Source organism: Phaenicophaeus curvirostris, chromosome 12, assembly GCF_032191515.1.
Source record: "Phaenicophaeus curvirostris isolate KB17595 chromosome 12, BPBGC_Pcur_1.0, whole genome shotgun sequence".
NCBI lineage: Eukaryota > Metazoa > Chordata > Aves > Cuculiformes > Cuculidae > Phaenicophaeus > Phaenicophaeus curvirostris.
The window spans coordinates 6,664,936-6,690,040 of record NC_091403.1 but is presented as its reverse complement, the minus strand read 5'-3'; the positions used below and the strand labels follow the sequence as shown (position 1 = coordinate 6,690,040).

Below are 25,105 nucleotides of genomic sequence, written 5' to 3'. Positions count from 1 at the left end.
CTAGTCTAAATCTGCCCCTCTCCAATTTAAAGCGATTTTTTCTAGAATCTGACCTTAATTCAATCTCAAACCGGTAGTAAAGCTTCCACTAATTTAATAGAGAGGACTTTGCCATTAAACATCTGCAAAGAACGGAATAGATGACAGGGGACAGGACGAGAGGGAATGGCCTCAAGCTCTGCCAGGGGAGATTTAGGCTGGACATTAGGAAAAAATTCTTCACAGAAAGGGTCATTGGGCACTGGAACAGGCTGCCCAGGGAGGTGGTTGATTTGCCTTCCCTGGAGGTGTTTAAGGCACGGGTGGACGAGGTGCTAAGGGGAATGGTTTAGTGTTTGATAGGAATGGTTGGACTCGATGATCCAGTGGGTCTCTTCCAACCTGGTGATTCTATGATTCTATGATTTAATTGTGCAGTAATGCTGTAAACATGCACCCAGCCACTTGAGTTATCATGGGTTTTGTATCCCCCTTACATTACTCTGCCTAGATCCACAGCCCTGGAAACCACACCTAGGAGCAATGATTGCACTCTCCTGGGTTTATTAAACCACCTTGGAAAGTGAGAGAGAGTTCTGGCTTTAGCGAGGATTCTCCATAATTGTTCCCAGTACTTCAGATCCAGGAATTGACCTTCAGAGCCTTTTCTTGGCGTATGACATTCATCCTGGTGACACTCAAGTAGCACGTTGCTGAAGGACAGCAGGGGCACATCTATATTTGTTCCATTGCTCATCGCTGGCGTGTCCCTATCTCAGCAAAGAGGCAGTCTAGGGTTACGGCAATAAGTCTTCCAACTGCAGTCATAGAAGAGTGGCACGTAGTTGCTTTCATGTGAATTAATTTTTTCTAGGGGAAATTAATATGCAGTTTGATGCCATCTGAGCTATCAGAAGAATTTATGACATCTTAAGATAGAAGGCAAGTTTTTAGGTAGCAATGTTCTTTGTTATATATTTTTATAATTTACATTCACAGACTTAAACATTCTTCACTGTAATTGTATCTGTGCCTGTAAACTGAGAAAACACTAAGCCATCATCTGAAAATCTTATTTAGGCAGCAGTGTTCCAGACGAGCTTAATTATGCTAATTTTAATTTATATAATTTAATTCCATTTTGGTAGGAAAAATACTTGTTAATTCACTTTTCTAGTTAGTAGTAGCTTCTAAAGCAAGCCTTATTGTTATAATTATGGGGGGGAAGCCTTTACGGGAGCCAGTCAACATTTTCTGGTATGTGTTAAGACCTTTTCTCTGCTTAATATGCTAGTAAATGCATGATTTATTTTCTTTCCTTTAGCATAACTAGTATTTCTAACCTAACTTCAGGTTTTTTGTCTATAGTAAGGTATTGCTAGCTGTAGAACCCACACCCATGTCTGCAGTACCAGAAGACAAGCAGTGAATTTCTGTGTGTGTTTTCTTGCTGATCTGGTAGGCTAGACTGTTTTCAGTCATTGATATAAAACAATGGGAAGTTTCTTAGTATTTTTCACTGGTTTGAGAAGTTGCTTTCTAATCAGTCACTGACTATGTTGACTTGTTAGCTAAACAATCCTTGGGAATATTAGTTAAATATTGATGGAATAAATTTGAGGTGATAGCAAGTACTTGGAGCTATGAAGAGTATAAAATGTAGTTTGAAAGCAAAGATTATGTGAAAGTTTCTGCAGGAACTCTGATAATGTTCCTATCCGACTGACCTCTTGGCTTTTTTCTCCGAGAAAGTTGTTTTAAAGCTTTCCTATGCTTTACTGAGCTAGGACCAGATAGATATATCTATGGTTTCATTAATGTTCAGCTGAAATCTTTCCATGAACTTTTAGTTGCAGTAATAAGTTCCTGGAAAAACAAAGCTTAGTAGTTTTGTAGCCCTGATTTTATTACTGCTGGTAAGCAGTGGAGGGCTGCAGGGATGTTGCTGCTCTCACAGAGCACCATGCAGTCTCTCTATACTAAGATTATTTCATGTGTCATTGTTAATACGGGCTGGTTGGAAAGAGTGGGCTTGGAGAGTCAGTGTTAAAACTGCTTTTGCACCTTTAATATTGTCCCATGTGGCTCTGCTTTATCATACAACTTTGTATTTCACATCCACATGCTCTTTCCATGCCTTCCTCATTGAACAGAACAGAATGGACAAAGCGTGCAAGCTCCAGGTCAGAGCAGATTTCTGTCAATTCAGGGGTCAATGGCCTGCCTTGCTTCATAGTTACTGTATCATTTATCATGGGAATCATTATTAACCTTTTTTTCTGAGCTTTACTTATATTAAAATATTTTTTTTTCACAGCACCTGAGAATACCCAAAGGGCAATATTTTCACCTGTTTAATAGAAAGATGAGACTCAGTCTGAGAATAATGTTAGTAGAAACCTCATGTTTCAGTATCAGGAATGGTAACTTTAAAAACCCAGAACAGGATTTTTCAGGGCATTTACTAGTGTATTATGTGGCATCGATGGTCACAAGAGAGGGCATCCTGCAGTACATCTGACTGACATTCAGAAAGAGCATTTAACTGCAGCTGAAGGGTGAACAGACTTCAAACTAGACCACCCCCGATTGCACAGAACAGCACTAAGTGTGCCTGTAGCACAGCCGCAGCGTTGACCAAAGGACAGGACATCTCTACGGTTTGGAAATCAGACACCAGGTTCACAGAGGAGCCACTCAGAAAACACAGGATGTGCACCAGAGATAGCTCTCTGCTGTGCTTTGCGTGCATGCAAAAAAACCCCAAGCTTCCCACGGCTTCACTCCAGAAGCTTCACATAGGAAGCGAAGCTACCAGCTTTGATCTTTCCCATGCCTGCCTCCAGGCCCTGAGCAGTCCTTGGACAAACCTATTCCATCTATGTATTTTTAAGCAAGAAAAACTCATGCTTCATATCCAAGTATGTTGCTAAGGACCTTTCTTATCTTTTGCAGGATTGAGACTCATCATCTCACAAGTCTCACTGAGGATACCAATGTCATCCAGATCTGGCAGCACAAGAGAGTATGAAACTAGTGACCAATCACCTAGTCGTTCAGCTTCCCCACCAGTCCCAAACTCTAGTGACACTGAGGCAGAAGGGTTGATATTTTATCACATGGATCTTTATGGATCAAAGGAGAGGTTTGATATCTTTCCTGAAGAGCTATCTGGTCAAAGAGATAGATCTCTGTGGGATACAAGAAAGGAATCTACATTGAGTAGTGAAAAAAATCAGCGCTCACATGAAGCTGGGTATGACTTGGAAAAGGAGGTTGCAGAGCTGGCTAAGATGTATGGTCTTGATGAGGATAGAGAAAAAGAGCTCGAGCTTCTCAGAGGACATGTGGAGAGCAGACGACCACCTGCTCGCACAGGAAAAGCAGGATCACAAGGTTCTGTATATAATGCATCAAAAAGCATCTCTCCAGTGAAAGAGCAAAGTCAAAGCACAAAGCAACAGGGACTTCCTAGCGATGCTGCTCAAGATGAAGATCAGAGCAAAGCAAGAGTAGAGGATGAGGCTGAGAGCCACACGGGGTCCAGGGAGGGACTTAGCAGTGGTGGCATGTTGGATGAGTGCAGCAGTCTGGCTGTCAGTGAGGAGGAAGAAGCGATGGATGTTTTTTGTTCTACCTGCAAGATACCAATCCGAGCTTTTGACAAAGTGTTTGGTGAGCACAAGGATCACGAGGTGGCTCAGCTTCCCTGTGCCCTGGAAAGTGAAAAGGTAAGAGTAATACAAGCGTACCGCAATGCCCCTAAAACTGTGTTCAGATATACTAAGGATCATGTTGGGTGTTTTGTTAGGAGGAGATTCATAAAAACATGTGCAAGCTGGAAGAGCAAATTGCTCAAATGGAAAACTTTGCCAGTCACCTGGAGGAAATCTTCATCACTGTAGAGGTAAGGCGTTTTTTTCTTGGGCTAACTTTGTGATACTTGCGTTAGAACAGTTTTGACAGTCAATGTTCAATTGTTAATGAGGTGAGTAATTACAGTAACAGAGCACAGAGTTACCTTAGGGTTTGCCTAGACTCAGGGACTCAGGAAAATCCACCCTAATCAATTTTTTAAGTGGGCTAGTAAAATCACATTAAGCATTTGCACAGTCAGTTGCATTCAGAATTACAGTGACCTCCACTCAGGTTATACCTTAATGTTAAATGGCCAAGAACCTTTGATCTAACTAGTCCATCCAGAATGTACCCCTTGTGTTCACCCAGTTTCATTCAGAGAAGTGCCAGATCAGGCAAACCCTTGGACCAGCTGCACTGAGCGTCAGCACTTCAAGGGTTCTGCACCCGCTTGGCTGATGTCAACTTGGCCCCAGGGGAAGGGGCTCAGCTGGCAGGGAGTCAAGTGAAGCAGTAACTCAAGGTACCTACTGTCTTTTCTCTGCTGCTTGTGGCACAGAAGGACATCCGTGACTGAGCAGTGGGCAGCTGCTGGCATTAAAGCCTTACCTGCTCCTTAAATCTTCCTTCGTAATGCTCACTCCAGCAGCTGGTGAGGATACTACCATTAGCTGCTCAGCTTTCCCAGTGTGTATCCATGGATCCCACTGAGTTGCCATGGTTTCTTTCATGCAATGATGTGCTTGACTGTGTTGGTGGAAACACTTGTGAGATTATGGCTAAGATATATCCCTAGTTGTGGTCTCTGGACTTATGTTGGAGACAGCTGCCTTGCGTCATTGTTTTTAGTATAATTTCTGATGCTCTTATTGTGTCTGGAACCAAATCCAACACTCTCTTATGTGTGGGGGTGAATGATTAGAATAAACCCCTAAAAATGCAAATTAATCAAATTACAGTTTATATGTACTGGCATTGCCTCCCTAGCAAGAAGAATTTTAGGCAGATTTTTCTGGCTGAGCTATGGATCAAGCCAGACACCAAGAAACAGATTCCCAAATGCCTTGCAGGAAAACTTTGGGAGGCAGGAGCAGAACTTCGAGGTGCACTACAATGATGCAGTGCAAGTGCTTGCTCAGAAGTATGAAGAACAGTTGGAAGCGCTGGGAGAAGAGAAAAGGCAGAAGCTGGAAGCTTTATACGGGCAGCTGGTCAGTTGTGGGGAAGAGCTCGACACCTGCAAGGAGCTGACAGACGTAACCCAGGAGCTTTACCTGGAAAATGATAAAGCCAGTTTTATGAAGGTAAAGAGCTTTAACTGGCAAGGCCCCTTCTAAATGCTGTTTACTGCTTGCAAGTAGTCCCCAGCTGCGAAGTCCTGAGCGGCTTTATTACTGGAGAGCATTTGAGGTGCTCAATCTCTGGTGCTGTCACTGCTCCAGTTGCTTGGCATCGTGGCTTTGACTTAATGGGGCGACACTATGGGGCCAAAATGTAGAAGGAACAGTAGAAGTTTGTAACGTGGATGCTCAGTGATTTCTGAATCTCACTGGGGTACAGAGAGAAACTATCTCTGAAAAGCTTACCTCAGGAAACTCTGGAAGCACTTACTGTTCATTGCCTCATGCAGGCTCAGCTCTCTTGCTCTATTCTGGGCTCACAGCGGGCAGGGTAATGCAACCACTTTGGAAATGTTTCTTTTTCTTGCTTATTTTGTTGAAAAGTTCAGCTGAACAGGAGGCTCCAAACTAAATACATCAGCTCCTACAAAGTGATGGATGAATTCCACTGTTGAGGAGGTGTCAAGAAGTTATTTTTCTTTAGCAGGCAGAAAAATAATTGGAAAAAAATGAGAATTTTCACTGCTGATGAGTGATTGCTCTAATCTGAGCTCTCCCGTGACTCAGGTGGCTGGGAGCATTTCTCTAGCAACAGTCACAGTAACTTCTGAACTGGACAGTAAACAAATTTCTTAATACCTCCAATCTGCTCCAATGGATTAACTTGCTGTGTCACTCCAGCCTGCTGAGTTCTTTGTATGAGCTGACTTTTCCTGTTCTGCTGCATCTCTGGAATAACTTTTTTTTCTCCTTAGCTCATAAACAGTTTTACTTCACCCCTAGGAACCATTATTCACCAAGCAGTGAATAGCTCTTGGTTATGACCTCTCAGCTGCTCCAGTTTCTCCAGGGACTTTACATCTGTCTTCCAGTAATGCACACTGCTCGGACTCCCTCCAATACAGAGAATTTCACTAAGTTATTTTCCATAGCTGTTGTTGGGGTTTGTTTGCGAACGATCTGTTGACACTTTGGACAACTGAGGAAGGATACAATCTGGGTCTAGATGGGGAGACAGTGGTCACTGCTTAATATTGCACCTTATCTTACTGTAAATTCAGCCAAGGTCTGTCCATTTGAATGGACAGGTAGATGCGGCTTTGTTCTCAGAGCTGGGTGACAGCCAATTAGTTCACTCTAAAGGCTGCATTTGGGCCAATTCATGCTGCTGACCTACAGCACGATGTAGTGACTCTGGACTAATGCAAGAAATGCATCTTTTCTGTCTTTAATGCTCTCTTTTTTTTCTTCTACAGGCAGCAGTACCCGTGGTTGACAGGTAGTGTCACCGTCTGGGATTTTGTGTCACATTTCTTCATGCTAATTGGACCTGTCACTGGAGACACTTGAATGTTCTGGACTTTGTTCAGGCACACAAACGTCATCTAAGCTACTAGAGCTATTGAAATTTTTAGTATTTCTGGTTTAAAATGCAGCAGGGAAAGCTGTTCTATGAAGTTGAACACTCAAAACTAGTTTTGAGCCAATTTCTAAAGAACAAAAAGGGAGAGTTAGAGGATGAATAAATCACTGGTTTCAGCTTAGCCATAAGGAACTAATTTCAGTGACTGAGAAACAGGATTGCTAAAGATCTTGAAAGAAATGCTTTGGATACAAATCTGTCTAAAAACGAGCTCCCTAAACAGATTAGTAGCAAGCTTATTTATGCATTATTAAAGAGGAGTAGAAAGTCAAACTGCGGAAGCTCAAAACACAACTATGAAAACATTATTGCAAGGAAATAGCTGTTATTTTAGAGTTTGATGTTCTTGTCCTCTTACCAATAGATATCATAGAAAGGTATCTACAACACTATGGTATTTCTAATCAGACTTTTTTTTTTCCCCTACAGACTGGAAGCATTCTTAAAGAAAGAAGTGGATTTAAAGCTTTCAACATTGCCAGACTTTGAAGAGCGGGTCATAGATGTCTCTGAAGTTGAACAACTAATGAACTCCATTAATACTATTCCAGGTATTCTTCCTATGTGATCATTATTTCAGACCTTTTTACATTTAATTAAGGGTATGTATTAAACAAAAGTCCTTTACTCCCTTTAGAGGAGAACTACAAAGGCAGGATTAGCTGCTCACTAGTTTTCCCTCTGTATGTGTCTCTTTGCCTACATAAAAAGAGACACTGGAAGCTATTTCTGGATTTATTTTATTTTATTTTATTTTTTCCAGTATAAAATGACCAGAACTGCAAGTTTGGTCTTCATTGCTATTCTGGATGATTTCCTAGGAGACTCATGAAGACTTCTCACTTCTCTTGAGGGGTCAGGCATGCTTAGTTGGCGATAGCTTGTTTTACCTTGTAGTCACTTGAACAAAGTAGAAAAGGATGCCAGTCTGCTTTAAACAACCTGCACAGCTTCTATTGATAACTAGATTTCAGTGGCTTGTTACTTTGCTGTTTTACAAACATTTTTCCCATTATCTACAGGAAAAAAGGGAAAAAACAAACTAATTTCTAATAATTAAAAAAATAAAAATACAGAACATTTAAAATCTTTTCTGGCACATCACAAATGATCAGAAAGAACAGTTTTTATGCCCATACATTGTATTTTCTTATAGTAAAATAGCATTTGCTACTTGTTTGCTCGTGCTGCTGACCTGTGTTGGACAGTATTTCTCTCCAGTCCCTGGGCTGGTCCACAGCAGTGCAGTGTGTGTCAGATGTTGCTCCTGCAGGGCTGTACAAGCTTGCTAGGGAAGAGCAGCTCTCAGAGGCAGGGGATAAAATTTACTGAGAAGGGTTAGGCTGCAGCTTTATGTATTTCGTTGTTTAGATTTTGATTTGAAGCAAGACTAGTTCACGCACCAGTGACCTGATTATTTGCAACTATTTACAGGGTTGGCCTCTAATTTTTCTCCATGTAGGAGAAGCCTGACTCTATTCAATGCTTGAGCTTTGTGAGAGGGAAGGGTTTTGCCTGTGAACAGTGTACCACGCTTACACAAAAACTGACCTGTTTTCCCCTCTGCAGCTCCTTGTGCCCCTGTGATCAACCCCCAGGCTCCCAATGCAGCAACTGGCACCTCACTGAGAGTTTGCTGGGGCCTCTTCTCAGATGACACGGTTGAGAGCTACCAACTGTGCTATAAACCAGTGAGCAATGAGAGGTGCAGTGATGAGCAAGCAGGTAAGGAGGCCTGGAGCCAAGGGGTCACCTCAGCCCTCCACTGGCAAAACCAGCTAGTTCCAAAGTGCCTCTGGGCTTGTTGTGGCAACCAGCGCACCTTGTGTGCACTCTCTGTGCCACCAAAACTGTCGTATCCGCCACCATGTTTCCTGTTTCTACCTTTGTTGCACTTCCCAGGCCAGGTCTGCCGAGCCACTGGCTATAGCAGGACCCATCACAGCAGCAAAACCAGGGTGGAGCAGCAGCTGGAAGAGGAGGAGAGTGGGAAGGGGACAGTGGATGGAATTAGGGCTCAAGAGCAGAATTTCCTTTCCTGGGGGGTGGGTGCTGCATTAGACACACATGCGCTGCATCCACTGCAAGGCACAGTATTTTTAGAGAGCAAATCATCATATTATCAGCACACCCACTGAAACCCCCACAGTCATCTTACAGTTTATCTCAGTGCTAACAATAGGCTGTAACTCCCCATCATCCACATGCACAAAAACAGAACCACGGAACCATGCTAAAATGTCCAAGCTTTGTGACAAAACTGCCTTTGCTATCAATATTCTTGCAGAATGTTTTACTGAAAACACCCAGTCACTTCTCCAGCAGAAGTGGGAGCCAGTAGTGCCAAATGGCCAGTTCAGAAAGAAAAACAGAACCTGTCCAGATTTTATAAGATGAAGAATAGGAGATGAGTAGTGAAATAGCTTCAGGTCTTGTCCCACTGCTCGGTGAGCTAACCAGACAGCATCCCCAGAGTGGGAACGAGTGTGGTCTTTTTAGGGGGGAAAAAAAAAAATCAATGACAGGTGGATGACCTTCATTTCTGGGTTGTTTTTTTTTCTGAATGATGTGGCTCCTTCTGAAGCTGATGTGTTCTCTGATTTATGTCTGCCTGACAGCTAATCAAAGGGTATGGAGCACAGGGAGCTCTCCTGAACACAGCAGACAAACCCCTGCTCCTCAACTCCAGCTTTCAGCAAGGGTGGGTAACTGTGTAAAGGCACTGTGAATACTTTTTGTTTTCATTTCAGAGCATACGGTAAAAGTCAAAGAAACTTACTGCACCATTACTAATCTGTTGCCGAATACACAGTATGAATTTTGGGTCAGCGCCTTAAATGCCTCTGGTACCAGTCCACCAAGTGAAAAAGCAGTTTATGTAACAGGTAAAAATATTTTATTCATGTGACTGTGCATTCCACTATAAATGTCACATAGTATTCTCTGAATTTTATGCCAGTAATGATTTCTGAGTGCTTTGTTTCTTCTTTTACAAGTCTAATGACTGCAGGGGAAGTTCCTAGAGAGCCTATCAGGCCAATTGTACATGTTTTGAAGTTGAAGAAAGAGAAGCACAGAGACAAACCCCCTTATTTAAAGGCAAACATGTAGCAGAGCTGGGAATAATGCTCAAGTCTCCCAGTTCTGCCAGGTGGATACCAGCCCTCCTTTCATTGGCCTGTGTATATTTTGTGGATTCATCTGCTTTGCTGCCCTTCGTAACTGCAGGTTCAATCAGTGCATTTTGATTGTTACTTCTCTCTTTAATTCACTTGGGACCTTTATAGTCCAAATTATATCTTTGAATAGTACTGTTAATCACCCAGCCTCCTGTTTACTGTCTATTGAGGAAGCAGGTTTCTTTAACTGTTAGTATTAGTAAACATCTTTGTTTTATTTTTTAAGTCTTCAAAGCATGTTTGTTGCAAACATCTTCAAGCAACAGCTTAGAATTGTTCTTTTGCCTGCTTTTTAGCTCCTTCACCACCTACCATAATAAGTAAAAAGATCCGAAGCTGTGAAAACGCAGCACTGGTGTGCTGGGAATCCAGAGACATTAACCCTGTTGATTCCTACATGGTTGAATTGTCCAAGATGATCGGTGAAGAAAGTGGCAATACTATTACTGAGTGAGTTCAATATTCTATCGAGTCCATGACCTGTAGAGATGAAACCATTTCGAGCTGTGTGGCACCAGATAGCCCTGGGAAAGGATTCACAACCCTTTGGTGAATTCACCTCTATAAACATTCTTGTCAGTAAAATTAATTGTATAAATAAATAGAGAATGATTCTACAGGGTATGGGAAAAGGGCGGAAGCAAATGTAAAAGTCTTCATAGTCTGTCACAGGGTATCTCTGACTGGTACTGACAGCTGCACAAGGTAAAGTATTCTTGGTGGGTTACAAGAGAAGCTGATCATGTAATTTCTTTGTTGTTCAGAAGAATAATCTCAAAGGCCTACCTTTATTCCCTACACTATCATTTTCCATGAATTTATTTTCTGTAGATCTATTGTTGGGATTCCTAACTGCGAAGTCCTAATTCACCTCCAGCCAAGACAAAGCTATCGCATCTGTGTTAGAGCCCTAAACCTGGGTGGTTCTAGTGAAAGAAGTGAACCTGTCCTGATACACACCACAGGTACTGTACAGCTCGGAACAGCTCCAGCAGCTTGTTGTAGCACCTCAGCAGAAAGGTTCCTGCTGGTTTCAATGGCCTCTGGATCAGGAGCTAATTTCTTACCTCTAATTACACACCTGGTAACAGTTTAGTAATGAAAAAAACCCCACTTTTTGTTACAAGAGCACTGCTTTAACTCTGTAATTCAAAATTATTTCTGTCCAGCACACTTGAAATTTGAAAGTGACTAATTTCTAAACACTTTAAAAGATTAGATCAACTCAACGCTCCCAGACATTGCCAGCCCGCCAGATACTGACGCACCAAGGAGAAGAAAGTTGTAGTGTAGTGTGATTTTATATCACTTCAGAGATCACCTTGTAATGATTATGATGCTGCAAAGTACGGTTGAGACAGTTGGTCAGCATTTTGCAGAGTCATTTGGACATGCAATATCTTCCTGCCATATATTAGACCATCTCTAGCTTTGCTGGGGGAGCTCTCGTCAGGAAAAAGGCAGTCCAGCTTTCAGCTGGAAGCTTTGCTTTTGGTACTACAACTGACATTATCATCTCTGCTTTCAGTGCCACGCTGGGCAAGGATTAACCTTCTCCCCCAAAGAGAAGCTGAAAGCCCTTTGCCCTCCCAACCATATAATCAAAACTCACTTTTAATGGCTTATAGGTAGACACTTTTTTCACCTCCATCCCTGCTATAATGAGACTGCAGCCTCACTGGGGTGTCTCAAACCTCACATGTCACTCAGATAAATTCACACCATACCTGAGTCTGCGCTTACCTTCTGCGAGAGATTTGCTAATCGTGCCTCTTTAGCAGCCTGACCACGCACTCATTAATCTGCAAAAGGCTACATTTCAGTAAGAAACCTGTCTCTGCACATCAGTGATACCACAGAAAAGAAACACTCATTCTTACACCCCCAGAGAGGAAGACCGTCATTGTGTTACCATTATTTGTGTATATTTCAACTACTTAAATCAAACTCAATAATTGAAATCGTCAATTCTGCTTGCACAGCATGTGTTTGTTTTCAGCAGCACATGCCTTTAATTACCCTGTCATTGTTTGTATTGAATTTGCATCGAAGTTAGTTGCAGTTTGATTATAATGATTTCATCTAAAGAGATTTATCTTCTCTGAGTCTACATTATGCAGAAAGCTGATGCAAATTGATCTGTCAGCTGCAAGCGCTCACCTCCAACACTAGGAATGACCTTTGATTCTTACTGACTGGGATGGATACACAAACACCAACTACAAACAGCAGCTGTGACGCACATGGCTGCTCATCAGAGCGCTGTGCGTCAGACCTGCTTTGTGAAGCCTCCGAAGGGAGAAAGGCAGCAATACTTTTATCCTGCGCTGGCTTGGCTGACTTACCTCTTGGAAGGGTGATCTGATGAGGAGGTACTGAAGTACGAGGGATGCTGCCTGTGGCGCTTTTGTAAAAGTTCCTTCTCTTCAAACTGTCCCTGGCATTTACGTGGAAGAGTAGTGCCGCAGAGAGGCCTTTAAGCCCCCTTCTCCTTTCAGGGATTAAAAATAGATCACTTCAGCTCTGAGGAAGATGACTCAAAACCAGATAGTCCATTGCAGGGAGGACCCCTCATCTTTGAATACCTTCCTGTGCAATGCCTGCGGCTTTCAGCCCTGGATGGGTCCAAAACCAGTTTAAGGTCCCTTTTCTGCTTTTCATAAGGCTGTAAACAAACAGTGTTAAGGTATAAAATACCCATTTATTTGAAAACCTTAACATGGACAACCTTGTTCTCTTAATGTCAGCCACAGATTCCTTCCAGAGCCCTGGTTAATCTTCTTGTGTATTCAAATAGCATTTCACCACACCCTTGCTATAGCCTATAACCCTAATGCCATAAGGAGTCGCTGGATTTATCCTCAGGCATTCTCCTCTCTTGCAGGCACATACTTCTGCCTTAATGAGGACACAGCTCACCCTTTACTAGCGATTCTAGATGATGGATTTACAATTGCATGCGATGAACTGGAAAACCCAGAGTGTGATCTGCCTGTCTACGATAACAGCTTTACAAGGTATACAGAATTTCAGTTGCAACTAATGCACGTGGTTTGTGGCTGCTTCACCCATGACACACTGCTACTTTGAATTTAAATCCACTAAAACGCTTTACTGGTTTTGCTTTTCACTTTCAAGCCATTTAAATCTTCACAGAGTACCCCCCAAACACTCATCTTATGTAAAGCATGTTCACTACAGCCAATGCTACAAAACAGGCAAAACCACTTACTGGGTGCTTCGTAGTTCAAAGCACAGTTGGTCTGTTTGGCTTTTTGAAATAGATGCCAGGAAGTATCTAATGGGGCTTTCAGGAACTCTCATTGAATTTGTGAGTTTAAAACTCTGTCTAGCTGGTTTTTTTGGAACTTGGAAGTTAATGTAAGTTCATAAAGAGGATTACAGGTGCAGCCAGCCACAAACCTGCTTACACCTGTTAGGCACCTTGAGCTAAATTTGAACAAGTATTTAAGAGCCAAAGGAAGTGCTAAAGAGAGGAGAAGGATCTGAATATTTACCTCTTGCTGGAAGATCTAACTGCTATTACTTGGGCCTACAGAATTTACTTTCAAAACAGAATTAGGCCCTTTGCCACTGAAATGAGAGACTTGGCTTGCCAAAATGCAAGTTTCCAGTCAGAACCACAGAAAAAACATATAACCTCGACGGGCATCTGCAGATACAGAATAATACAAGCTCACAACTTAATGCCTCTATGGAAAAGCAATGTTACTGGAGGGCTCGGTAGAATACAGCCAGGAGACAGAATATTCTCCTCATTAAAGTCATCGTGATAAGCCTAAATGGGATTTCATCCCACTTCCAGAGGGTGCCTTTATGTTTCACGTAAACAGACAGAGCTGGCAGTCATCTCATTCTGAACTCTGAGGCTGACTTTTTGGTGCCACTGTGAACTCTCAGAAGCCACTTTCATGCCAAGATACTGTGAGGGAAAAAAAAAAAAAAAATGAAAAGCTCTGAAGCTGAAATCCCTAACACTCATACTACAAGGAAATCACATCACACTCTCTTCTTTCTGAAGTCTGTGTGCTCACCAAATGACTAATGTGTTTCCTAACCATAGCAGCTCCTACAACCTGACCCAAATCTGCTTTGGTGACTTTGCAACTCTCATTACTATGGTAACATTTTGTTCACAGATGTTTACCCATCCATTGTTATTTTATCTGTAATACCCAGGTACGTTGCATACTTAAACATTGTAAATAGCCTTGCAGAGACCCTGCCAAAGCACCTATCCCTGTCTGTCTCCCACAGGTCTATTGGGATCCTGGGCAGTCTGATCCCATTTCCAGGAAAGCATTACTGGGAGGTGGAAGTTGAGGAAGACACAGAGTACAGAATCGGCGTGGCTTTTGAAAACACTCCAAGGCATGGTTATCTGGGAGCAAACAACTCATCCTGGTGCATGAGGCACATCATCACACCATCAAGGTAAGGGCTGTGGAGGCTACGGGGCTCCTACAGGAACACCTCATCCACGTGCACCTGCAGGCAGAGCAGCAGAGAGCTCCTACTTGCAGGGGACAGCCCGAGATTTTGTATCAAAGCTCAGACCGAGCACTTAACCAGAGACCTCTGACATTCCACCATTGGCACTGTGAAGTGGTGTTGGAAGGAACTGGATGCTTTAAGCAAATCCTTCTACTTAATAGCGTTCTCACATTGAAATAGGCATTTCCAGGAGCAAATCTGAATATAATCTGCTTTAGAGAAGTCAGTTGTAAAGGCCTTGTTTTAGGTCACCAAAATCCCAGTGGGAAGACAGAGAGTAAAAGATCCATGTAACCTAGAAACTACGTGTCTGGCTAAACCCAGTTGTATGCAGCTGGTTTTGATCTCCCTCCTACCTGTGGAAGTACCTAATGGCCATGCCTGCATGCAGAAACACCAGCTCCCCTTAAGCCTCAGCTTGAAGGTGCTGACTCTCCATCACATCAGCATCATTGCCTTTGGCTCCCATGTGAGATTCTGGCACCCCATGAAGCATCCAGGAGTAAGAAAACCTTGTTCGTATCCCCATCACCCAGGCTGGGATATGAAACAAGAGGCCTGTTACACAGGTTAGGCAGTTTGAGCACTGCGGGCTGAGGCTGCACTGGAAGCACAGAGCAAATCCTTCCCCAGCAAACACAGCCGCTGCTCAGCAAAGCAGGTGGGACTGCAGCAGCAACCACAGGGCATGCGGGTGGGATGAGACTGGAAGCAGGAAGCACACCCTGGAACACAGCGCTGCGCACAAAGGAAGCGCTTCCCTTTTGAGAGCAGCCAGGGTGCCCTCAGGTTCTTTTGTCTGTGTTTCTTGCCTACAGGCACAAGTATGAATTCCTGCACAGTGGGATGACACCAGACATCAGAATTACGATCCCCCCTCGAAGGATCGGCATCCTGCTGGACTATGAGAACTGCAGACTGTCGTTCTTCAATGCAGATATTGCCCAGCACCTTTACACATTCAACTCGCACTTCCAGCATTACGTCCACCCCTGCTTTGCTTTGGAAACACCTGGTATCCTACAGATACACACTGGAATTGCAAAACCCCCGTGGACTGCCCTCCCATGACCTGTGTTCCGCAGCTGCCACATCTACAAGTTAACCTGCATTGAGCAACATGCTCTTTCAGCATTAAACGCTCCATCACACTTTCCATCAACCAGCTCTCTCCCAAGAAAGACAACAAAGCAACCCCAACCCAAACCAGCTGCCAGACCCGAGTTCTTAGGACACTCTATCCTCTTACACAGAATCCTGGCAGAAAACCATTATGGTCACAATATCCATCGGCATCCCAGAATTTTCCAGCTTGAAATGGGTACCATCCTTCCCAGATGTGACAGCCCAGACAGCAGTGGCAGCTGGATCACTGGTCCCCTCAGTACCTGTTTAATGCCTACAGAACTCCCCTGTTCCAGAGCAACCACCAATTGTGCTCTTGTGCCTGCTGAAGAGCTAAACAGACAAAGAAAAACAAAACTAGCAAAAGGCATAATCCCTGTACACCTGCTAGACAGAGCTAAGCACACTCCAACCGTGACGCTGATCTCACAATCGAGTATTCTTTTTGCTCTGTAAAGTCTGTGACACACGATAATCAAATATGCTACTCTTGTGTGTGAACTGTTGGCGCCTACCACACTTTTTGAAATACCCAGGCCTGCACTACATTCTCAAATATTAAAAGACATTTTTGCAGAATGCCCATGCTTTTCATTCATTTACCGAGGGGAAAAAAAACCCAAAAAGGAAACCCATGCCTTTGGCAATGCTTGATTACCCCCCTATTGAGAAATCAAAAGCATCATTTTTAGCTTGTTCTTTTTGGCCGTGCTCACCTTTACCCAGGTAAATCCTTCACACAGGAAGATCTGTTCTTCCCCTAAAGACTTCTCACTCACCCCTGATGCTGTGTCCTTGAGGAAGTGCTCTGGCCCAGCACTTGCTGCAGTGTCCTTGGTTAGGCTGCATTTCCAGACAATCAAGACAGGCACTGCCTGTCTGACTGGCTCTAAAGAGCCTCATTCGTGCATATCAAAACTACCCAAATTCAATCAAGAGTCATCAACAGAGAAACTTTTCCACAGATTTATTCACATTCACTACAAAACTCATTGGTTCAAGTTGCCATTCTAGGGGATAATCAGGAACAGAAAACGTCCTCCACAATATACAGGGTCCCTACAAAGAGTCAAGCCAGAACTGAAGAGATTTTACATAGAAACACCTGCCAAAAGCCTGTCTGTTCTCTTCCAAACAACTTAAAAAGAACCAAAAAAAAAAAAAAGCCTCCCCAAAACAGGCTTTGCAGAAACCATAAAAACAGGAGCTAAATATGTTCTTACAGCAGTGCTCACCACCGTCTTCTCTTGGGTTTCTGTTTGTTTCGCAAGCCTCAAAAGAAGATGGGTTTAGCGACACTCAGCTATGTAAATACAGCGTGACCACTTCGCCTGCCAGGAATTCAGACATCTCCAGGGCAGAAAGGGTTGTTATGGTTACTTTGTCAGACCTCCCGAAGGCAGAGCAGGAACTTAGGGCTGCGATGCCTTGCAGCGAGCACAAGAACTCGTGGCACTGCCAGTGCTGAGCCACACTGGAGAAGAGCAGCTCCTCTGCCAGAGAATGAAGGGGTGAGAGAGCACCTCCCAACTTATTTTAACATCTTTTTTTTTTTAAACTTTACTTAAAAATGTATGCCTTGATTCAGGGTCCAACTTCCACCCACTGCAATGTGTTTTATCTTTACCTGCCAAAACCAGAGCCACACTCTTCAAGCAGATATCTGAAAGAGTAAAACACCAAGTATCAGAGCAGATGTATGAGGATGCCTGAACCTCCCAGCAAAGCCTTTAATGGAGAAAGGCTGCTGGTGAACCCAGCGATTCTGATGAAAGCAGATGTTCTGTTCTGAACAGCCCCACAACTCCCCCCAGCAACAGCTTTCACCTCAAGTGTTTAAACCATACCTGTATCCTGACGTTAGGATTAGCCGTTCACCTCAGTTGATGTAAGAACCCAAGCCAAAATATTTTTCGGCTCATGACCTGCCCTGGGAGTCTCCAGGACTTCACAACTGTCTTGCAGGAATGCTGCAAGGAGAGATTTTTCTGAGCCAAGAGCAAGGTGCTGCAGAGCTTTTGGAGTGGGACTCTACAGGCACTGAACAGCTCATTATGCTGTCAGCTTGATGGATCTGCTGGAGAACGCAGGCCTGACGGCTGGGTATGCAGCAGCCTTCTCGTCAGAATACACCTCAGAGGCCATCGCCAGGCATGGTACAGGACAGCTAACGCAGCAACAGGAATACCTGCAAAAAGAACAGATAGGCAATAATTGCCTACTACGTTCAAAACAATATAGGAAATGGGTTTGCATGTTTCTGCTTAATAAAACCTTCACCTGTCAGCAATAACCCAAGCGCTACCTCCCCTTAGGATCCCAACCTCGTTACTTAAATATTTATACTGCAAATGAAAAAGCATGAATAACCTGACATTTTTAAATCAAACCATCACTATGAATTATCTTTATATGAATCCTTTACAGGGAGGCTACCGCTTCCACGATAGGGCCTACTGATCAGACCAGGATGGCATCCAAGCTGGCACTCACATCAACCTTGTCTTTCTGTGTAGTGCTCCAGACAAGAAAAAAGTGCAGTACATCCGTAACGATGTGCGTAAGGGCCACACCCAGTACAGAGCTAGGAGCTGTATTTTACAGTAAACCGTTCCCTACTGGAACTGAAGGGCACTAACAGGTCCCACATGTACCCCAGAGCAGACTAACACAAAGCGTATACGGTTTATCTGGAAGCCTGGGTGTAGCACTCACCTTGGAGAACTGTGTTGAGCTGCCCATCTGAGAGCTCTTCCTTTTCAGTGAAAGGTGCCTCTGACGAGGCAAAACCAGTTCTCATCTCTGGCAGGAACGCTGGCTCACTGCTGAACTAGATCATGTGAAAGGACAACAGTCAGCTAGAAACACGTTGTCTTTGACAGCAAGTTACATGCAACAAGATGCATATTTCCTGGCACCTGTTGCCATTATTCTTCCTGTTCCTTTTCACTATGTGCATTTACTGGCATGCAGCAAAATTCACCTTCTGTGAAGGACAGAAGCTCATGCCTATAGCTCTGGCGTCAGGCACCTAAAGCCCACAGGCTGCCCTGACTTGCAGCAGTGATCTGTGCATCCCTGCAGAGCTCACAGCAGTGGCACCTGCCAAAGGAGGGGATTCCACCAACCAGCAGCTAACCAGGGACTGCCAGAGCTGCCCCAAAGCCCCTGGGCTTAGGAGGAGTTACCCTCAAACCCCTATAAGGTGGACAAAAAGGGTCACTTTTTCTGGTTCCCTGTTACTCGCTCTTGATTTAACACACCAGTACGCACTGCTGCCACGTGAGGGCATCACATGAAGCCCTTTCACAAGGCTGCAGTGGTTCACACAGGCTTCTGCAAACCGCCAGTGGCTAAACAGACAGTTGCCATTTCCTAAACCAGTTACCATAATCCTTCAGCACGTGCAGCGTTCCTCCTCACCCAGTCCTGGAGCCAGGAACAAAGGGACCCACTGGCCTGTAAGCAAAAACACACAGGTGAGACAACAATAGAAGCAAAAAACCAACAACACGTAATGTAACAGCCCTAAGATACGAGTTAGTGTTGGATTCAAACCAAACACACCCATTTCCTGCAGAAACACCTGACTTTTAGTGACAAATGGAAGGAGCAGGAGAAATCAATGTAGGCAGAGGAAGTAGGTCCTGACTTTCTCTCACAGGCAGGCCTTGTTCTTCCACCATTTAATTTAGGAGGATAGTATCAGTGGAGTCAATATAGCACCACTGGCTCCACTTTCTTAGTCCTCCAGATCACAGAATCACACAATAGTTTGGGTTGGGAGGGACCTTAAAGCCCATCCAGTTCCCCCCCTGCCCTGGGCAGGGACACCTCCCACCAGCCCAGGCTGCCCAAGGCCCATCCAGCCTGGCCTGGAACCCCTCCAGGGATGGGGCAGCCACAGCTTCCCTGGGCAACCTGGGCCAGGGCCTCGCCGCTCTCATAGGGAAGAAATTCCTCTTTATGTCTAGTCTGAATCTTCCCCTCTCCAGTTTATACCCATTGTCCCCTGTCCTATCGCCACAAGCCTTTGTGAACAGCCCCTCCCCAGCTTTCCTGCAGCCCCTTCAGGCACTGCAAGGTCGCTATAAGAGCTCCCCGAACCTTCTCTTCTCCTGACGGAGCCCAAACCCCCGGAGCCGCCGCTCCTCTCCGGCCGCGGGGCCGCGTGCGATGGCGGCGGGGGGGGAGGGGCGGGGGGGGAGGGGCGGGGGGCGGGGACATGGCGGGATCACGGGACGGTTTGGGGCGGAAGGGAAGTTAAAGCCCATCCCGATCCACCCCTCCTGCCCTGGGCAGGGACACTTCCCACCAGCCCAGGCTGCCCAAGGCCCCATCCAGCCTGGCCCTGAACCCCTCCTGGGGTGGGGCAGCCACAGCTTCCCTGGGCAACCTGGGCCAGGGCCTCAGCACCCTCATGGCAAAGAAATTCTTCCTAATAAAAATCTTCCCCTCTGTAATTTAAAGCCATTCCTTATCCTGTCGCTCCAAATCCTTGTAAAAAGCCCCTCCCCAGCTTTCCTGCAGCCCCTTCAGGTACTGGGAGGTCGCTCTAAGGTCTCTCTGGAGCCTTCTCCAGGCTGAACAACCCCATCTCTCAGCCTGTCCTCATACAGGAGCTGCTCCAGCCCTCGCATCATCCTTGTAGCCTCCTCTGGACCCATTCCAACAGCTCCATATTCTCCTTATGCTGAGGATTCCAGAACTGGACACAAAACTCCAGATGAGGTCTCACAAGAGAAGAATAAAGGGGCAGAATCCTCTCTCTCACCCTGCTGGCCACGCTGCCTTTGATGCAGCCCAGGACACGGTTGGTCTGGGCTGTAAGCGCACGTTGCCGGCTCATGTCGAGCTTGTCACCAACCAGCACCCCAAGTCCTTCTCCCAGGGCTGCTCTGCAGCGGGCACGGCCAGAGAGGGGCGAGGGGGACCAGGCAACTAATGGTTAAACTAATGGTTAACCATGCGCTATGATGGTTATTGATTCAATCTGATGCTGCAGCGTAAGTCACGTCATGAACGATGTCTGGTGCTGAAACTATAAGTCAGGCTAATTTTTGAAGTGCCTCTCAGATTTGAAGATCCGTGAAGGCTTTATAAATAGATTGGTTTAAAGACTGTACTACTGTGTTTTCAGAATACGTGCATAAAGAGCCTCTTCTGTTCATAAGGAGTTCTAGTTTTCTTTTTCAGTCCTGTCCCTGATTGACTCGGGGCCCCATGAAGGTCTCTCTAGAGAGAAACCACTACGATTTGGGATTTTGGGATTAGTAAACACACAAGGGATCAGAATTTCATGGTGGTCCTCAGCACAACTGTTTGGGAGAGTGACATAAATCCAGGCTTTTCTGATAATTATTGAGCATTGCAACCCTCCTCCTTCCCCTTCTCCATCCCCTTCCCCATCCCTACCCCATTCCCTCCTCTCCCTCCGCCTGCATGGCCAGGGCCCAGGACGGGCCCTTGTGTTTGACCACGACGCGGTCCCCACTGCCCGTTGTGGAGATGGCAGGCTCGGGGGACTCAGGAGCTACAGAGGAGCCCAGCTGACCCCTGCCCCGTCTCGGCTTCAGCGCCTGGCATTGTCCCTAGAAGCGACTGACCAGACCCGTGCCCACCACTGTGCTCCCTGCCTGGCCGGGCAATGGAGCAGTTTTTCCAGCCATGGATCGCCCTGAGCTTGTTTGTGGCCCCAGTTAGCCCATTCCCAAACACCACCTTGTGCAACACCTGCTTATCTTGTGCATCTCCTTTGAGAACAAGGGCCTGATCCTGCAGATTAAGCATGTGGATCATGTCCTGCTGCTGGGTCGGGCGAGCGATTTCCATTCCCCCTGGGCTCTGCTCCGGCACAGCCCATGGCTAAACACGAGCCACTGGCTCTCCTTGGCTGCTGGGTTTCCACCAGTGGGACCGGGATCAGGACAAAGCTACAGAGTGTCTAGAACCTGGTGGTTCACAGCTCCCAAATCCCGCTGTGTCTGGACCAACAGTTGCATGTGGCATCCCTCTGCATGGAGGTATTTCACAGCTGGTTGGAGACACTCAAGTTTTCTCTTAGTTGCTACACAAAATTCCTTATGTTCCATCTACAGTGTTGGAAAGCGCATGGTCAGGACATGCTGGGGGCCATTCCAACACCTCCTGCCCTGTCCCATTGCCATGCTGACCCCAAAGGGAGTGAACAGATGCTAAGGCTCAGGGCAGAGGCAGCTGAGTTAGGGACAGGCTGCTGGCCTTCATCTGTAACATCTAATGCTCGTACAAGACAAAGAAATAGCCAGAGGTAAAGAACAGTAGCCATAAACGACCTCTGCAGCCTCCACATTCTGGAGGTAACAAAGCTCTGCTTGGCCTCAGCAAAAGAAAAGCAAATTTCCCCTCAGACTTCTCTTCCAAGCAAAGTAAACACTTTGCCTCCTGCCCCTCAAATGGCTTATCAAAGAGCAATATCTCATCAAAGCTTCCTTCAAACCTGGGCTAACTACTGTTCATGCTATTATTAACTGGAGACAATTTGGGAAGGGGAGGTAGGTGGCTTTGATTCCTTGACATGAAAGCTTTAAAGAAGAGAAAGCAGTCATAGTATCAACGTGTGACGCCATGGCACACAGATAAAAGCCTAGCTGTCGTTTTTGCTTGCTGAGCCTCACCATGACTTCAATGGGCTGACTTTGGGGTAGCTCAAGCCTGATTTATGAACTGCAGTTTTTCCCCTCAGATCCCACAGAGCCCAGCATTTTCCAGCACCCTACAAAAAAGAAAAAAAAAAAAAAGTTATGTAGGTCACATCATTTCCAAATGTGGAAGCACGTGATCTACAGCGATGATTTATTAGGCCAAAAATTTCTGAGCTTGCCTAAGAGGTGACTTGTATTGACACACAGCACCGTGGCATTTCAGGTACAAACTACAGTAACGTGATTTACAACCAGTCTGGGGCAGACTTCCTTTAGAAAGCCAAAATGATCCAAGAGGTAGATCCACGGGTAAAAAATAACACCTAAGAGGAAGGTTACGAACTAATCAAAGCGCAGTATAATTTCACCAAAATCAGTGTTGGAAAGATTTTTTTACTTGAAAGTCCTAAGTGGGGGGATACTGGTGGGCTGATGTCTTTGTAGGATGCTCTGTAGGATAGGAAAAAAACCCCAAAACTCCCTGTTTTAGACCACCTTCTAGAAACACTACTGAGTTTTGTTACAACAAAAGCAACACAAATACAACTTTGCTAATACATACCGAGCCAGACTTAAACAAGTCACTGATATTTACTTAATAAATAATGTTAGGTATGTACTCTGATGTGGTTCAAAGAACACTTGTTTATTTAAAACAGCTTATTTTAAAATAAGCCTTTTTGTTTTCTTTCTTTCTTTTTTTTTTTTTTTTTGTTCCTGGCATGATAGAGCAGTTAAGGCGTTCTGCTTTCTGACCTTGGCTTGTCAGAGATTTGTCATAACAGGAGATAGCATATTTGCACCGAGTCTGCCAGCATGGATTTTAAGCGGCTGGGGGAGGCTGCTCAGTTTTAGGGCTTCGTTGTATGGTAAGGGGAATTTCATTCTGCTCTCACGGTGTCCTGAAAGCTGCCTGTTCCTGCAGCTGGAGCCTTTCTAACTGTCCCCAAAAGCTGTTCGTGATGTTACGCGTGCTGTTCCCAGCCCAGTCTCAGTGGGGTGGCTGGGCATCTTGCCTGTTTCTTAGCACTTACATTCATGCTATATCATTGCAGTCTGTCTTACTTACGGTAAACAGTGTCTGAAATAGCTGGCACCACCCACCGCTGGGGACAGGCGCTGGGACTCCATGTGCACATGCTGATGGCACTCGGCACTCCCACAAGTCTCATTGAGGTCAGGACAAAGTGGCAAGGGAGGACAGATTTCTGGCTTCTCAGGAGCTCTGACCAGTATCTCTGTAAAGCGGCAGTGACAAATGGTTGTGAAAGCACGTGCTTTCTAAATTGCTGTTCCTACTGTTTTTGAAAGTCGGCATGGATCAACTCAGAGCCCTGAGCAGCAGTCTGGCAGCTTCTGGTCTGGACCAGGGTTTCCCATGGGGTGGAAGCTGACGAGCCACTGAGCTTCACTTCAGCTTGTTTCACCCACCTGCAAAAGGGTCTGTGGGTCTTCATGTAAAACACTTGGGGATCTGTAAAAGAAAAAAATCATTTTCTGTAAAGAAAGACATTACAAGCGAAGTAACATCTATTTTTTTAGGCAAAAAGGGACATTTCTTGCTGGAGGAGCAAAGCAGTATTTCTCACACATTCCACACTGCAAATACCAAGGGAATCTCATCAAACATAATCCATTTCATCTTTAGGCTGAAGACAAAGCCATACCTCCTCCCAAGGAACTAGGGAGCTGCTGAACCACTATGATGATGTCATTCAACTTGGTTATAAAACATGCTGCATGCTGAACTTGGCGCTCAGTGTGCTCAGGCTGAGCTGAGAGCTAATGTAATGATTTATTTCAAATTCCACTTTGGAATATTAAAGGCAGACAGGACCAAGTTTTCTTTTGAATAATTACACACTGGCTAAATTCCTCCTTTCACTTCAAAGCCAGGCAATCACCTTTTGTACTTCCGCTTTAAAACTGTGTGCATCGCTGTGCTATTTCACTGCCTCAAGAGAAACATGATTAAAGGATGAACTTCTGTTAATTACCATGGGCTGAACTACGAGTTGTCTTTGCTCTAGCAATGACTCTTGCCACTCGAGGGGGGGAGCAAGCAAACCAAGAAAAGAGAGATTCAAATTTCAACAAGTGCCCACAGCTGCTTGTATTTGCTAACATAAAGTCAGAGGTGCCTGCAAACACTCCGGATCATTGGTTTGCGTGAGGGAGTGCAATTCAAAGGACCTTGCATACGTATTCACAAGTAGTGCTCACAAGGTGGTTTCGTAAGCTATAGGCTCTCCTGCCTGTGGATACCAGTGTAAGGCTTTCAGCCATTCTAGGGAATCTTTCTAGGTTCAGTTTAACTTGAATCAGAAAAAAGAGATTTTTCTTGTGGCAAACGTTGTAAGCAGAAAGTCAGTTTGAAAAGCAGGATTTAGTCTCTGGGTTCTGGCTGTGTGTTTGAGGGAGATCCACATCCTGAAAATTAAGGGGAGGACTTCTAGCAAATGGAAGCGGTAAGGGTCATTGGGCACTGGCAGAGGCTGCCCAGGGAGGTGGTTGATTCACCTTCCCTGGAGGTGTTTAAGGCACGGGTGGATGAGGTGCTAAGGGGCATGGTTTAGTATTTGATAGGAATGGTTGGACTCGATGATCCAGTGGGTCTCTTCCAACCTGGTGATTCTATGATTCTATAAATGGAAGACAGAGAAGCTGGGAGGGAAAAAGTGGAACATCAGAAGACCAGAAGACTGCTTCCTGGCCTGAGAAATACTTACTGTAAAATCACAGGCTGGGCTTGAAGGTCCAGGACTTCAAAAGTGTTTAGAACTCTCAAACTCAATCTGCTTAGTGGCTCTGGGGCCTCTGGCCTTTTCTAACTCAGTTGCCTTGCTCATCAAAAAGGATGCTAACACACAGCTTCGAGGATTTCCAAAGCTGAGTTCACTGAGGTTTGCGTGGGAAGTGTGGAAGGAGATTCTTGATGATGTTAACCAAGGGGAAAAAAAGGAAAACATGAGACACTTTGCCCTAGTAACATTCAAAGCAGGC

At 45.0% G+C, this 25,105-nt stretch overlaps 2 protein-coding genes, 1 long non-coding RNA gene and 1 other non-coding gene across 7 annotated transcripts in view; 2 read left to right on the top strand and 2 right to left on the bottom strand.

The window, feature by feature from the left end:
• HOMER2 (homer scaffold protein 2) overlaps positions 1-25,105 on the top strand; it is a 324,814-nt gene that overhangs the window by 88,803 nt on the left and 210,906 nt on the right. The window lies entirely within an intron of this gene.
• FSD2 (fibronectin type III and SPRY domain containing 2) lies at positions 608-15,998 on the top strand. 2 transcript variants are annotated; one of them, XM_069866990.1, is made up of 13 exons: positions 608-921; positions 2,935-3,710; positions 3,791-3,886; positions 4,908-5,141; positions 6,434-6,456; positions 7,030-7,151; positions 8,170-8,325; positions 9,351-9,485; positions 10,076-10,229; positions 10,611-10,744; positions 12,664-12,796; positions 14,058-14,234; positions 15,113-15,998. In XM_069866990.1, the coding sequence occupies exons 2-13, from the start codon at positions 2,976-2,978 to the stop codon at positions 15,363-15,365; spliced, it is 2,352 nt and encodes a 783-aa protein (XP_069723091.1). In that variant the 5' UTR covers positions 608-921; positions 2,935-2,975; the 3' UTR covers positions 15,366-15,998. The 2 variants fall into 2 exon arrangements, with proteins under 2 accessions (XP_069723091.1, XP_069723092.1); XM_069866991.1 differs by lacking the exon at positions 608-921 and adding an exon at positions 1,106-1,236.
• LOC138725801 (uncharacterized) lies at positions 16,371-19,613 on the bottom strand. Of its 3 annotated transcripts, XR_011338309.1 has the most exons (4): positions 19,527-19,613; positions 18,808-18,878; positions 18,135-18,249; positions 16,371-17,607 (listed from the first exon to the last, which is right to left on the bottom strand). It is a non-coding gene; the product is annotated as an uncharacterized lncRNA (long non-coding RNA). The 3 variants fall into 3 exon arrangements; XR_011338308.1 differs by having other exon boundaries at positions 18,808-19,600; XR_011338310.1 differs by lacking the exon at positions 18,135-18,249 and having other exon boundaries at positions 18,808-19,600.
• On the bottom strand, positions 19,043-19,173 carry LOC138725935 (small Cajal body-specific RNA 15). Its single transcript, XR_011338328.1, has one exon. It is a non-coding gene; the product is annotated as a small Cajal body-specific RNA 15 (non-coding RNA).

Bases quoted from the DNA above. Each gene is read 5' to 3' on its own strand.
- FSD2 (XM_069866990.1), top strand. From the start codon at position 2,976: ATGTCATCCAGATCTGGCAGCACAAGAGAGTATGAAACTAGTGACCAA. The intron at 6,457-7,029 runs GTAGTGTCACCG...TTTCCCCTACAG, and splicing joins GCAGTACCCGTGGTTGACAG to ACTGGAAGCATTCTTAAAGA. The intron at 12,797-14,057 runs GTATACAGAATT...TGTCTCCCACAG, and splicing joins TACGATAACAGCTTTACAAG to GTCTATTGGGATCCTGGGCA.